Below are 16,426 nucleotides of genomic sequence, written 5' to 3'. Positions count from 1 at the left end.
TTTTGAAAAGAAAGCTGAGCGAGAGAGAGAGAGAGAGAGAGCGGGAGAGAGAGAGTGAGGGAGAGTGAGGGAGAGGGAGAGAAAGTAAGTTTGTGGTGCGGAAATGAAGGATGTCAGTTGTGTGCACATCGAAGAAAGCAACGGAAATTAAAATTTGCATGTGCAGCCGGCTGCAGCAGCAGGACACACAGAGGACACGCGGGACACAGAGGACACACAGGACACAGAGAGAGGCGTGTGGCGAGAGGCGGTCAGCGGCGGGGCAATGCCCAAAATGTGGCAACAATGTGGCCAAAAGATGAGCTGCTGCTGCTGCTGCTGCTGTTGCTGCCAAGGCCCGGTGAAGCCGGCAAACGAATTCAGCACTCAAAAACTCAGCTCGAAGCTGTTTTTTGAATAAACTTGACGGCCAGCTAAAAGGCCAAACAGCCAACGGAGATAGAGAGAGCGAGAGCGAGCGAGAGCGAGAGAGAGAGCGAGAGCGAGAGAGAGCGAGATAATCAGATCTGTTGTGCATTAGCTGACAACCAGATAAAACGCTCAACAAAATTGACAACAACTTCATCAACTGCCCGACTGGCCGACTGCCCGACTGACTGTCAGCAAACGAGCTAAGCGCAGCGTGTTTTCGGGTCCACCCTAAACCCACTCTAGCCCCCCTCCCCCCCCTCGCCACCGACGGGCCACCATGGCATTGCAGGGACAGACGTTCTGCTTCTCGGCAGCTGGATTTATCGCTTGCTCAGCAATCGTTCTGCTTTGCAGTTCCGGTAAGTGAAACTCTATGCACAACACGTGCCAATCAACTAACTGCCCGACTGCCCGATACCCTGTTAAACGAAGCTCTTGCGATATCAAGCCATAGCTGTGCTGCCTTTCCCTAACTTTTAAACCGCGCCGGGCCGCGCAGCCTAACTGAAAGTAATTTTAAAATACTTTAACTAAATTTAGTTAGTCAAAGGTCGCATCTTAATTTTAGTTAGTCAAAGGTCACATCTGAAATCTGATAACTGTGGCTCTTGCAAGTTCGGTTCCAGTTCGCGAATTTATGAGTACAAAAGAGAAACTTAAATAAATTAATAAACTCAATAAAAAACTTAATAAATTGTTATAAAATAAATAAAAATTAAATGCATAAAGTTTCAACTTAAAAGAAAATTGAAGCTTAAGAATTGACTCAAATTGAACACAAAAAGAAAACAATTCCACGAAGTTTTCTTTTTGGAGTTGAATCGAGTTTTTATTTTGACTCGAATTATGAACAGGAACAAGAATTTATGAGTACAAAAGAGAAACTTAAATAAATTAATAAACTAAAGAAATAACTTAATAAATTGAAATAAAAAAATAAAAAAAATAAATGAATAGAGTTTCAACTTAAAAGAAAATACGATTGAAGCTAAAGAATTGAATTGAAGTCAAAAAATAAATAAAATCAATTTTAATTCAATTTTTTTTTCAATTCTTCAATCTTCAAAAAACAATCTATAAATATTCTCTTGGCAAATATCAATCCACATACCAAAAATTTCCAGCTCTATGTAGTCTGTTTGGGTCTCGGTCAAGAATTTATGGAGACGAAGAAAGAGTAGAAACAATTTGGACTCAAAAATTGATGAATCACAAAAAAAAAATGAAATATAATTTCAACTGAAAATCAAGAATTTATGAACAAACAAAACAAACTAGAAAGTATTTCGACTCAAAATTAGATTGTATTTACTTTGCTTTTCTTTTTTTCTTAATATAATATGATGAAAATAAAATTGAAAAAATATTCCAATATACAAAATTTGTCAGCTTAATGCAGAGTTCGCTTAGTAAGTTTTTTATTTATATATTTAGAAGAACATACAAAAAAAGAGAAGAAATTAAACCCAAAATACAATTATATTTAGATCTTTTTTTTTTCGTAAATATTGCCAAGAGTTGAGTTCAAAACTAAAGAAATTCAAATTCATTTGGTAAATTTTGAGCCTCATTTTAAATTTTCCCAGCTAAAGCTGATCTAAAAGCAGAGTTCGGTCAGTTTTTTAGGATCCCTATCAAGAACTTTTGGATAAATTAAATAATAATAGAAGAATTTTAGCTAAAAATCAACATTATATCGATATAAATAAAATATATATTTTTTTTAATATATTTAACAGAGTTGAGCTGTAAGAAAATATCGAAATAAAGGCGCAAAGAGAAAGCTTTTAAAATTTGTCAGAGCTGAAATATTCAATTCAAATTCTGATCAAGAGTTTATGCATAAAATAAACTGAAAAGAATTTGTACTCAGCTTTAGATTGTAATCTTCGTACGTTAATATAAAGTGATGAGTTCTTCAAGATATTGAAATAAATAAATATTCTAAAAGCAGAGTTCACTTAGTTTGTTGGAATCGCAAACCGGAATTGTTAATTTAGTTATTTGGAACAACAAAAGAAGAGAGAAGAATTTTAACTCAATACACAATTGTTTTTCAATATATTGCTAAGAGTTGAGTACAATCGATATTTATCGATATTTATCGCTATTGATCGATATCGAAATCAATCATGGGAGAATTTATGGCTGGCATATAAATAAATGAATACAAAACAATAGACCTTGAACTGAAAATCAAAAGATATTTTCCCTTGTACTTAATGTTCTACTTTCTTTAAGGATAGTTTTCCTTAAAATACAATTGTGTACTTAATTTAATTTAGTTTTTCAAGGGATATCTTTTCCCCATAAAGACATGTGATCAGGTTAGTTTGCAGCTCTTTGCTGATTCGAAGTTTTTAGGACGCAAAAGTGTGTAAATTTTAAGATTTACTGACTTGACTTAAGTTGAAACAGACTTGATTTAAAAATAAAACTTAAATTTAAATTAATAAAACTTAAAGAAAAAAACTGTGGAACTTGAAGGTAAAAGAAAATACTTATAACAAAATGTTGCAGAACTGAAAAGTGTGTGAAAAGTGCTTAAAGCAAGCACAATTTAGCTTAAATTAAGTAATGCATTTGCTTAAATTAAGTTGCTCAGAGATTGCCCTAATTGAGAAGAAAGTTCTTGAGGCTTACAAAAAAACGTTTAAATTTTACAAACATTTTAACTTGTCTTGAGTGGAAGTGTAAAGTTCTCCTCTGCGTGGCAGGCGCGCCTTTTAGCCCCTTTTTTTTTACAGGGTATTCGAGGAGCAGCAACAAAATAAAAGAAGCATAGAAAAATCGAAAAGTGAATACAATGCGAATTGAGCTGAGCTGCTGCCGTGGCAAAAGTTGCAGCTCCTCAAACTGTTTATTCATTTATACAATCATTCATACACTCGCACACACACTCACTCACACTCACTCGCACACACACACACACAGTCAGTCTGGTCAGTTATTCATGCGAGCAAAACAGCTGAAGAGTTGTTCTTGTACTTTATTCCATTTGCCATTTCCATTTTCTGTTTCCATTTTCTGTTTCTATTTCTGTTATTGTTGACGTTGCATCTAGCAATGAAAACGTCATCGAATGTAAAATGTTGTGCGAGGCACATTGCACACACACACATACACACACCAACACACACACAGAGAGTTGGAAGACAAGTTGCCACTTGCAACTTCAGCAATTGCAGCAACTGTTGCAACTGTTGAGTTAATGCATTTTGTTGCACAATAACATAAATATTTTTTCGGCTGCTCCAGTTGCCCGACACACACACACACACAACACACACACAACACACACACAGCTGCCTTTGCCCAGAGGCACTTGTGCTTTATGACCTTGTTGCAAGCTACAAATTAAAGGCCCACCTCTTGCATCTTGCCTCTTGCCAGCTCTTCAACTAATCCAAATTCTCAGCGGAATATGCCACACATACTCATCACAGTGCTCGCTCGCTATAACGAACTTCATATACAAATTGTATTCACATTTTCCATGCATTTGCATCTTTAATCGACATAAAAAGGCCAACAGTCGGTGGAGCTAGGCGGCTGCTGAATTAGAACTGGCAACTTCTCGTTTGCTGGTTCGAATATGCCACACTTATGACTGTGCACGCTCGATATAGCAAACTTTCTTATACAAATTTTGATCCCATATTTCATGCATTCCGTCAGATGAAGCAAGGCAGCTGCTGAATTAGAACTGGCGACTTCTCGCTAAGTGGTTCGAATATTCCACACTTATGACAGTGCACGCTCGATATAGCGAACTTGCTTATGAGAATTGTATTCACATATCCCCTGCATTTGCGTCTTTCCGACTGATGGAGCTGGGCAGCTGCTGAATTAGAACTGGCGACTTCTCGCTAAGTGGTTCGAATATTCCACACTTATGACAGTGCACGCTCGATATAGCGAACTTGCTTATGAGAATTGTATTCACATTTCCCCTGCATTTGCGTCTTTCCGACTGATGGAGCTGGGCAGCAGCTGAGTTTGAACTGGCAACTTTTTACTTGATGGTTCAACGCAGCCTTAAAGCCTGTCACATGCAAAGCACATTCATCTGCCTATGTTGTTAATGATGCTTGCCCTTATTTGGAGAATAAATTTTCCCAAAGCACGTCTTAATGCAGATACGGCTCATACAACCATGAAAATTGAAAGTGCAGATTCTAACTGGTTCACTGGGCTCCAAAATGTTATAGATAGATCGAGTCCCCGTAGAGACAAAAGTAAACGAAGCTTTTTTACAAAGAGAACAACTATTATTAATTAATAGGTAGTGAATATTGGGTAAACCTATTATATAGCCCCCGACTAAGAGTTCCGCCTTCAACCGTAGCATAGCCTGGATTTTGAACCGGCAACCTGCACGTTTCCTCCGTGTGGATTCACGCTGCATCTTATCAAAATAGACGCCTGTTTGGCATGCAAGGCAATTAATTAAAACCGAGTCACAAATGTTAATAAATTGGCAATTTAGGCATTCAGATAGATCATCAATAAACGTACAACATTTCCAAGTTTATTGGCACAACCATTTTTGTTAGTTCAAACACTTCTCAGTTAATTCAATTAGATAAGTGCCACACACAAATAATCTTTGTGTTGTGCTTAAATATCGAGATGAGTTTTTGTTTTCAGTTCGATTTAACGCTTCGACTCTGGAATATTTGGTTAAAAATACTTCAAATTAAATGCAGAAACTCTTCAATCATATTTATTTCAATAAATGAAAAATCACCAGAGATAGTGCCATGGCAGAGGGGGGAGAGAGGGGGGGGGGGGGGGGGCGGGAGCATTGATATATTTGAATATGCGGAAAAGTTCAATTTTTCATTAAGTGCATACTTTTCGTTTTATCTTTCTTTGTTTTTTATTAAATAAAGTGCAATTTGTTGTTGTTGTTGTTGCAGCTTGAAATTCACCTTCTGCATTTTTATTTACCAAGTTCGAGCAGCTAGAGGGGGCGCGGCTGGGAGGCGGCTGGGGGGGGCGTGCCTCGAACCTATCTGCCGCAAGTAAAATGGGAAATTTGGCATAATGCAAATTAAATCTACTTTCTCCATAAATAAAGCCAAACAAAAGTTAAGACTTGCTAAGGATTTTATCGATTGTTGAAAGCCAAATTAAAAGTGCAAATTTGAGTGGAATTTCTTGTGGGACGGATATGAGAAAGAAGTTAAAGAAGTGCGCGAATTTTGCAGAAATGCGAAACAAGTAAGAGAAGTGCCCGAATCTCGAAGATTTCAGCTTTCTTTTATGCATAGCACATCTTCTTCTTCGCTTCTTCAGCGTCTGTGCTTCTTTTCTGCTTCTTTGCTTCTTCAGCGCCTGTGCTTCTTCTTTGCTTCTTCCTTTCCTATGCATCGTCTTCGCTTCTTAGGCCTCTGTGCTCCTTTCTTCCATCTTCAGCGTCTGTTTTTTTTTTTTGCTTCTCTGCTTCTTCCTCGCTTGTGCTTCTTCTTTGCTTCTTCCTCGCTTGTGCCTCTCCTTTGCTTCCTCATCGCTTGTACCTCTCCTTTGCTTCCTCATCGCCCGTACTTCTTCAGCGCATATTGTGCTTCTTCGCTTCTTCAGCGTCTGTGCTTCTTTTCTGCTTCTTCGCTTCTTCCCCGCCTGTGCTTCTTCTTTGCTTCTTCCTTGACTATGCATCGTCTTCGCTTCTTAAGCCTCTGTGCTCCTTTCTCCCATCTTCAGCGTCTGTTTTTTTTTTTTTGCTTCTCTGCTTCTTCCTCGCTTGTGCATTTTCCTTGCTTGTGCTTCTTCTTTGCTTCTTCCTCGCTTGTGCCTCTCCTTTGCTTCCTCATCGCTTGTGCCTCTCCTTTGCTTCCTCATCGCCCGTACTTCTTCAGCGCATATTGTACTTCTTCGCTTCTCCAGCGTCTGTGCTTCTCCCTTGCTTCTTCAGCGGCTTAACTGCTTCCTCGCTTCTTCCGCGCCTTTGCTTCTCCTTCGCTTTGCCCCACAGTATGCATGGGAAATGCGTTCTAGAAGAACTTCGGTGTTTACGGTCCGATCTTTATGAAATTTTCAGGGCTTGAATATAGCATTAAAAAGTGTTTGAATACCAAAGCTCAGTCGCTGCCTTTCAAAATTATTGTGTTTTCAATTTTGAGCAAAAATTTGGGGTTCATGGCATAAAAAGACAATTCTCTCTCTCTTTCTTGCTTTCGCTCTCCCCCCTCTGGGTACAGTGAAAACTCCCTTGAATGGGCTGCAATTGTTGGTTGATTATTCTTCGCTTAATAGAGCGAAAAGTGGGCGTGGTCCGATATATAATGCTTTTAGAGCAAATGTTCCAACAAGAGAAGTTCTTGCCTAAACCAAGTGTCCTTTGGGAGAGTTTTTACTGTATATATATGAGGTGAGGAGCTTTGCAGCTCTATAAGCTATAGGTTCATAGGCTTGTCATAGATTTGGTATACCCCATTGACGGCATACCCATAGCTACAGGGTATACACATACATATAGAGATGGAGGCGTGCACGCAGGACAATCAACTTGTCTGACTTTTTGACTCGACTCAGTGGATATGTGTGTGACTGTGTGTGTGTGTGTGACTGTGTGTGTGTGTGTGTGTGTGTGTGTGCGTGTGTGTGTGACTGCCTGCTGTTGTGGTTTATGATACCATTTAGCCCGAGGGTTGTTTTGACAAATTGTGCAAATTATTGTGTTAAATTTGCCCTTGAGGTGAAAAATCACTTTGACATGGCGCAATGCCATGGATTATATACATTTTTTTTCTATGTCTATGTGTGCGAGTCTGTGTGTGTGCATGTGTGTGTGTGTGAGTGGCTGTTTAGCTGATTGTGCTTTTGTCTGTCCGACACAGACACATTGGAAGAGTTTTGGCCGTGGGGCAATAATGGCGACTGACAATCGACAAATCGACAAATGAGTAGCTAAAAGGCAGTTGCTCTTGTTGCTGTCACTTTAAGGCCAATGCCACACACACACACACACACACACACACTCACACACACACAGACACTCAGGCAGAATGTTGCATGCAACGGCAATAATTGAGCCAGCTTTTGACCCCTGCCTCAAAGTGGGCCAAAGCGGAAGCGAATGCGACAGCTACACTCAAACCAAAAAGTCAAATGAAAACGCGAAAGTAAGATTAACTTGGGCAAGCCGAAGATTCAATACCCTTGCAGACATTTGCCCTACGGCTATGCAGTTATGTGAGAGAATGCTGAGCTTGAAAAAAAATAGCATGAAAAACAGATAAACTCATTTGGCGAACGATTCTTCAGATGGAACTATATAATATGGAAGGGAGATCCTGATAGGACTTGGCTGAGATATAGGCAGCAAAGTTAAGCTAGTTAATGTCGGGTCTGATTAAGAAATCTTGATAAAGAAACAAGTTTTCCATACAAGCACCAACTTTTCGACCGATCATTCCTATGGCAGCTATATGATATAGTGCTTCGATCCGATTTATATACTGCCTGCAACAGAAAGACGAACTTATACAAAGAGAGACTAATTCGCATATAAGCAGACAGGGAAACATGGCTATGACGACTCGATCAACATTATTCTACCTTATATAATCCTATATCTTATAAAAAGTATATGTAAGATATTATTTATATTTTCCTTGACAGAATTATAATACCCTCTACAAGGGTATATTGAATATTGAATGCCCTAGCTTACATGGGGCAAAGGTGAGCAGCATATTAAGCTCGTGATTGCCTTGCGTGCTAAACATATCTGAAGTAAGACAAAAGTTTACCATATTTAAACTTATTTTTTCCAGCCCTCCTGTCCATAGAGCTCAGCCATAAAGCCAGACTTAGCTCACATCTGAGGAGCTGGACAGAACTCCTCTGTGCCCAGTTTGTTTGCGATAGTTTGAAAAAGAACAAGTAAGAGGTTCTAGTCGGGAGAACCCGACTAGGGGATACCCTGTACCCTCTTCCTCCGACAGGCGATAGGCATAAAATTAAAGATACTTGAGTAGATACAAGTTTGGTGACTCTAGCTCATATTATTTGCCGAAATTGCTCAAAAAACAGGATTTCGATATCGATTTTTATCGATTACGATTGGAAACGGGGCAAGTTATCGACTATCGCAAACAAACTCGATCTGCGCGGGGACTAGGAGGACTTACAGCTAACATTTCTCTAGCTCTTATAGGTTCTGAGATCCTTGCGTTCATACATACGGATAGACAGACGGACACACAGACGGACATGGCTAGATCGACTCGGCTATTGATGCTGATCAAGAATATGTATACTTTATGGGGTCGGAGATGCTTCCTTCTGCCTGTTACATACATTTGCACAAATACATAATACCCTTTTACCCATTTTCAATGGGTTCAGGGTATAAAAACAGATCGTTCAAATATATATGCTATAGATAAAATGTGCTGCCTGCAAGAGCAGGAGAAAGCCTTCAATCGAAAGACTTCGCTTTTGATATATAAATATTTTCAATATACTTCAAGGGCTCGGAGAAGTTTTTTGCTACAAAGGTATCAACATTCAAGTCAATTCAGTGATGGAAGTTGAGTTAAATATTAAATCTTTAAAGAACGATTTTATCCGTATTTTTCATAATATCGATACTTATCGATTTTAGGCAAAGGTCTTTAAAGCATAACTTGTAGTCCACAAAAGCTAGATAGACCAAACTTGTTTATACGATATATATAAGATATATTTATAACACTTTTCGAATACCCTACCTCTTTCCCATTATAAATGAAATAGTGAATAAATCGATAAAACAAATTTTAGATTAGATAAATCAATATATGAGAAAAAATTTAAATAAAATATTATTAAATATATTGCACAGTTTTAGCATAATTTTTCTTCAAAAACACAAATTTTTTCTTTAAAAAAAATGTAAATAAAATATTCATAAATATATTTCCCATTTTTAGCTTAGTTTTCCTTTGATAACACAACTTTTTTCTATAAAAAAAACTTAAATAAAATAATATTAAATATATTTCCATGATTTTGCCTAATTTTTCTTCAATTCTTTAAAAAAAAAAATGTAAATAAAATATTCATAAATAGTTAGCCAAATAAAATCAAAACTCGACAAGGTGCAGTCTTGCTTTTTGGCATGCATACACAATTGAAAGCCGTCTTCAAGCGCTGAGAATCGCACAACGTTCGGCTGACAGGCAGCCGAGTTATGCAGGAATGGGGCGGAAGACTTAAGACAAGCTAGGAGCGGGACAACTCGCTGGGCTGCGCAGGGACAGGGTATCCGGCTACCCGCTGTCGCTCAGTGTATTTGTGGCAAGTTTAACGACGGTTGCCATGTTTTTTTTTTTTGGGCAACTTTGCAACGATTTCGTATGCGGCGTTGACGTGACTCGCATTAGCATTGCACACGTGTGCCACGCCCACAAGGCCGCCACCCACCCGCCCCCCCCCCCTCGCCGTTGAGCACTTTTCTAGTCAACCTGTCCGCCGACAGTTAATGCGGTCTCTGTTGCTTATTATCGAAATTGTATATGCCACAAAACTGCAGCGGCAACTTCCTGAACTACCCAAGAATTCCTTAACATTTCTTTCTGGTGGGAAGGGGGGGAAGGGGGTTGGTTTTCGGGGTGAGGAGTGAGGGGTGAGGGGTTGGTTGCAAAGTTTTTGCCAGGCAACTTATTAAGATAGTTGGATAGTTGCTTAGTTGGCGCGTCTAGACGGTTTTTAGTCAAATTATGGTTTTCAAACGTTGCGAGGTTCGCCTTACCCCTCTCTCTCTCTCTCTTCTCTCTCTCTCTCTCTCTCACTCTCACTCTCTCTCTGTCTCTCTCTCTCTAGCACTGCCAGCCATGGCAGCACGCGCTGCCCCTCAGACGCTCGATGAGAAACTTAACATGAGCTTTTTGTTACCACAATTATTTGCGTGTGTGTGTGTGTGTGTGTGTGTGTGTGTGGCATGTCAAGGAATTGGCCATTAGAGAGTCCGTCCAACAACATGCGCCTCGGGGCCATGCAATTTGCCACTGTGAATTGTACTCCCAGAAAAAGAGAAGAAAAAAAAAACACACACACACACAGAAAAAAGAGTGTGGCTTGTAACCTAGGGGGGGGGGGGGGGAGGCAGTTTGCTTTGTTTGTTTGCATTTGGTTTTTTTTTACACACACCACCCCCCCCCCCCGCCCCCACGCAGCTTTCCATTTAGTGGCTTGTCGACCTTCGCAGCCACAAATCTGTTCGGCTTTTAAATAATACCAAAAAGTTGAGCACACATTTGTATGAATAGCCAACGTATTTGCATAGACAATATTAAGTTTTAGTTAAAGTTTACCCAGTTGGATGAAAATGTTTTCGAAATGGGATATTGCAGACACAGTCGTATGCCCTTTAAAGGCAGCAGAAGCTAAGGGAAGTTAAAAAGGCGACAAGAATGCGATACGCCAATTAAGACCTTATTTTGGGAAAATTGAAAAAGTAATAGATAAGAGATATGAGAACAAAGCACACTTCTCATTTTTTATTCAAAGAGAAAGCTGACTCACTTGTTCCCATTGGAAGATAAGAAAGCGAAAAGAAAGCGATATGATTTTTCGAGTGCGAATACCTCTCTTTGCATGGCAAATAAAAAGTATGAAAATAAAATACACAAAACGAAAAGTACATTTCTCAATAAAATCAAATTAAGCACTTTTTATACATGGAAGATAAGAAAGCGAGAAGAAAGCGATATGCTTGGTATAACCATACTATGGCAATATTAGAAAAGTAATAAGAAGGCGTTAAGAAAACGAGGCACTTTTCTCAATGAGAAGTAGAAAATTAAAGATTTTCTCCCCTTGGAAGATAGAGAAAGCGAGCAGAAAGCGATATGCTGGGTAAAACCTTTATCTCTGACGAAAGTAAATAGATAAGGAAAGGATGTCAAGTCTGCGTTTTTTACTCACTGACAAGAAGGAAATTTACCACATTTTCACAATGGAAGAGAAGAAAGCGATAAGCTTGGTGAAACTCCTCTTTGCTTGACAAGTTTAAAAATTGTTACGAAACTGACTTGAAAATTACTCGTTTCTCTCGTGCAGAGGAACAAAATTTAACACCTTGTCCCTTTGGAAGTTAAGAAAGCGAGAAGAAGGCGATATGCTGGGTTAAACTTTTCTTTGCTTGGCCAATTAAAAAGGGACACGAAACCGACATAAAAATTACTAATTTTTCACGTGCAAGAGAAGTAAATTTAACACGTTGTCCCCTTGAAAGATAAGAAAGCGAGAAGAACGCGATATGCATCGTCAAACTTCTTCATGCCTGGCAAATAATTGACGTAAAAGAAAACCTATATATCTTTAAGAGAAAGAACAACTGATCATTAAGTGGTATTTTCTAGTCGAACACAATTGACAGACTGACTTGAGCTATAAAGAGGGTATAAGCCAGTCTGGCATTCCTAACTTTAACCTTACAGCCGGTTTTATGGCTACTCAAAGAACACAAAGCAGCTTCTTGTTGAGCAATATTATTTAATTAGTTGCAATCGCGCAGCAGCTTCTAGTTGAGCACACTCTGCTCAAGCGAGAACTAGGGCACAGGGTAGCTCCAAGTCGTGCAGTCTTCACAAAAGTACTCGATTATAATTAGAAAGTAACTTCAACTTAATTTACAACTAGCCTGCATTGCTGAACACCTCAGCTCAGTTGCTTTGCGTCTCTCTCACTCTCTCTGTTAACTCTGCCATTAACAGTTCGGTTAACAGAGCTCTAGTTAACAGCTGTTAGAGTTAAAAAAAATTAAGCAACCCACAAAGCAAATTTGCGTCAAGTTTTTGCCGTTCATTTATCAGTTCAGTTGCTTCTCATTGCTCTCTCTCTCTTCCTTGCTCTCTCTGTTAACTCTCCCATTAACAGTTTGGTTAACAGAGCTCTAAATAACAGCTGTTAGAGTTAAAAAAGTTAAACAACACATAACGCAGAATTGTTGCATCTGATTGTTGCTAGACATTCATCAGTTCAGTTGCTTTTTATCGCTCTCTTTCTCGCTCTCTCTCCTTCATTCAGTTAACTCTAACATTAACAGTTCGGTTAACAGAGCTCTAGATAACAGCTGTTAGAGTTAAAAGAGTTAATCAACGCACAAAGCAAATTTGTTGCATCAGGTTTTTGGTTTAAATGCACACGAAATAAACGACAATTTAATATCGAGATTTCGATATCGATAAAAAAGAAGAGATCTCGAATTGAAATTCAAACGCCATGGAAACCGCTCACATGTCAAAGCAAATAGATTGGCAGAGGGCGCTGCCCAAACCGAATTTTAGTACAAATAATAATAGCGCCAGAAGCAGTCGCATAAAAACCTGCGACTGCGACTGCGACTGCGACTGGGACTGGGATTGGGTTTGGGGCTGGGGTTCTGTGAATATACATAAACTTTTGCTGTTAACTCATCGCGTGAATTGCAAAAAATGTTTGCTATTTTTTTTCGCCATGTTGTTCCTGTTTTTGTTTTCGCTCAAATTTTGTTGTGTGTGTTGACCTATTTTTATACGCTGAACCCATTGAAAATGGGTAAACAGGGTATATTGTATTTGTGCGATTGTATGTAACAGGCAGAAGGAAGCATCTCCGACCGCATAAAGTATATATATTCTTGATCAGCATCAATAGCCGAGTCGATCTAGCCATGTTGTAGGTCCTCCAAGTCCCCGCGCAGATCGAGTTTGTATCCGATATTCGATAACTTCCCAAGTAATCGATTAAAATCGATATCGAAATCCGGTTTTTTGAGCAATTTCGGCAAATAATATAAGCTAGAGTCACCAAACTTGTATCTACTCAAGTATCTTTCATTTTATGCCTATCGCCTGTCGGAGGAAGAGGGTACAGGGTATCCCCTAGTCGGGAGCGCCCGACTAGAGCCTCTTACTTGTTTAATTTAGTTTCATGGGGCGCACAGCGGAGTCGCCGGCTCTCATCAGTCGAGCCCGCACGGCGCCAGCTGAAATTGGAATTTTATTTGAAATACAACAAGAAACAAAAGAAAAAACCAAAAAAAAGTGTTTCTCACTTCCAATTCCTTTTTTTTTGTTTCGTTGCACAAAATAGCCGCAGAAAAAAAATATCAACAGCAACAATGAAAACAACAACAAATACTTTTGATATCATTGCCAACAATTTGGCGTTTCTTCGTTTTGTTAAAATTCATTTATTGCTTGCAGCCCACAAAAAAAAAAAAAGCAAATGCAAAACTGACCGACTGCCAGATACCCTAACACACAGCGATAAGCTACAGTCAAGACATTCACACAAACATTGACAAGCTGTGCCTCTTCCTCGGCTCTTAGCCTGAGCTTCTTCTTCGCAAGATATCGGACATGCATTCTTGAATAACTCGGGGGTAAATCGAGCGATCTTAATCAAATTTTCAGCGCTTAAATGGGGCATGACAAAATGTGCACATACCAAAGCCGAAAGCTCTAGCTTTCAAAATGAGTTCAGCTCAGCAAAATGCAGTTTTTGGATGCAAACGGGAGAAATGTGAAAAAATGTGAAAGCTTTTTAATGTGTACATCCCATAAAGGAAGCTACATACCAAGTTTGGTAAATTCAGCTCACATATTCCTCGAGTTATGCCTAAAAAAAACACATATCGATAAACCAAAAAACGATATTAATATTAATCTATTAATACTGATCAGGAATATATGTGCCTTGAGGAATCAGAGATGCTTTCTTTTGCCTGTTGCAAACACCATCACCTAAACAATATACCCCTCTCACAGTACAGGGCATGCAAAATTTAGAGAAACGCACAAAAAGTTTGCCAAAAAAAAAAAAAGAACGTTCAGAGAAATCGCGTAATGGCCCGACAATTGTTATTGTTGGTCTCTTTTGGTCGCTCGTAATTCCGTGTCAAATGTGTGCGAAATGTAAATTCACCTTTTTAAAGTAGCCCAAAAAAGAAAAAAAATACAGTTTTTTAATTAAATTGAGGTATTTGAAGCATGGCTTGGATATTATATCATATCTATCATAGAGCAAGCTGAAAGGTGCGATATTTTCTTTCCCATCTGGACAACGGGCTACTACTTATATTGTATAGCTCTATTTTGTTTCAAATACTTTTTCCTCTTATCAATATATCAATCGGAAACCATATTACCCCATCTCCCATATCTAGAAAGCCGTAGAAAACGAGCTACTATATCGTACAGATCCCATAGGAATAATCGTTTGTAACTAATGCTGCTGCATTTTATTATACCCTTGCAGAGGGTATTATAATTTCGTCGTGTGTCGTGTGTAACGCATAGAAGGAGACATCTCCAAGCCCATAAAGTATATATATTCTTGATCAATATCAACAGCCGAGTCCGTCTGTCCGTCTGTCTGTTTCTATGCGAACTAGTCTCTCAGTTTTGAAGCTATCTTTATGAAACTTTGCAGAAATCTCTCTTTCTGTTGCACGCAGTTCATATGTCAAAACCAACGGACCATGGATCGGATAACTATATCATATAGCTGCCATAGGAACGATTTGTCGAAAAGTTGGTTCTTGTATGAAAAACATTTTTATTTATGAAGATATCTTGATCAAACTCGGCATTTATTAGTTTTACTATGCTCCTCATATACATGCAAAATCTTATTAAGATCGGACAACTATATCATATAGCTGCCATAGAAACGATTTGTCGAAAAGTTGGTTCTTGTATGAAAAACTTTTTTGTTTATAAAGACATCTTGATCAAACTCGGCATTTATTAGTTTTACTATGCTCCTCATATATATGCAAAATCCTATTAAGATCGGAAAACTATATCATATAGCTGCCATAGGAACGATCGATCGAAAATTAAGTTGTATGGAAAACCTTTTTGTTTTTCAAGACCTCTCAACCATACTCGGCATTAACTTTTGCCTCTGTGCTTCTTAGATATGAACATTATGAAAAGGTTGGGTCTGCAAGGGTATTAAGTCTTCGGCTAGCCGAAGATAGCCCTTCCTTCTCGTTTTTGTATACCCTTGTAAAAGATATTATAATTGAGATATTATGAAGGAGATATCTCCCTTTCCATTAGGCATATATAATCTTGATCGGATCGAGCTGTCGAGTCGTTATAGCCATGTTCGCCTGTAGGTCCGTCCATCCGTCTGTCTTAATCATATCTGAGCCATATATATTTACTATTGATTATTATGCCGTATATAATAATTCCTTCCTATATACAATTAATTGTGGAAGCTAGAGATTTAGACATACATTTTCTTCATATACTTCTGCCCTACAAGTTTCACCAAGATCGGAAACTAGACTCTCAAGTTATTTCGGAACGCATTTCTCAGAGAATGGCACTTTTGGAAAGAAGAAGCACAGCTGCTGCGCGTAGAAGAAGAACTGTAATATTTGCAACGGCAGCTAGATATCAGGGTATCTACTAGTCGGGCATTGCCAACGAGTTGCGCGAGCTGCTTTTTTTTTTTTTTTTTTGAGAAAACATTTCCATGAAAAGGATATTGCCTTTCGCTGTGAATTGCAGCAATTGGCCAACTTTATTAACGCAAATTAACCCAACGTTAAGCTTGCCGCAACAAAGAACCAACAAAAAGCCGCCAAAGTGCCGTAACCGAAAAGCGAGTCCCGGCGTAACCCAAGATGTTCGAGAAGGGGTTTGGGGGTGGGCAGGAGCGACGGGGGAAGCAGGGGGAACAGGGGGAACAGACCAAAGTTATGGCCGTCAATCTTCGCGGCGAGGCGACAGTTTGATAAACTGACGATGGATCCTTCAGATGCTTCCCAGATACTAATCAGCGTTCGTTGAGCGCGCTTAACAGGAAGTCATAAATTTTGCCAGGACATGCCAGTGCATGTGTGTGCGTGCGAGTGTGCGAGTGTGCGTGTGTGTGTGTGTGTCGCGCCCTTGTCTAGAAATTTTAATTAAAAGCGATGACATAGCGAGTAATTCGATATCAGAATGTCGCCTATTAATTTTAAGGACATTTCCTTTATTGATTCTTTGTCAATATTATATTGAACCCATAATTTACACAT

The 16,426-nt window shown here is 39.0% G+C and overlaps 1 protein-coding gene across 1 annotated transcript in view; it reads left to right on the top strand.

Annotated features, from left to right (window-relative positions):
* Positions 1–534: 534 nt before the first annotated feature.
* The window catches only part of CARPA (Carbonic anhydrase-related protein A), a 33,596-nt gene continuing 17,704 nt past the window's right edge, over positions 535–16,426 (top strand). Inside the window, exon 1 of the mRNA XM_064683653.1 lies at positions 535–770. Within this exon, the coding sequence (XP_064539723.1) occupies positions 689–770 (82 nt within the window). The 5' untranslated portion in view covers positions 535–688. The remainder of the gene's footprint in view (positions 771–16,426) is intronic.

The sequence above is a fragment of the Drosophila montana genome, unplaced genomic scaffold (genome assembly GCF_035044405.1).
Source record: "Drosophila montana isolate Dmon_TW-CO22-7 unplaced genomic scaffold, ASM3504440v1 contig_2666_1, whole genome shotgun sequence".
In the NCBI taxonomy this organism is placed as follows: Eukaryota; Metazoa; Arthropoda; class Insecta; order Diptera; family Drosophilidae; genus Drosophila; species Drosophila montana.
This window is presented reverse-complemented; position numbering and strand designations above follow the sequence as displayed.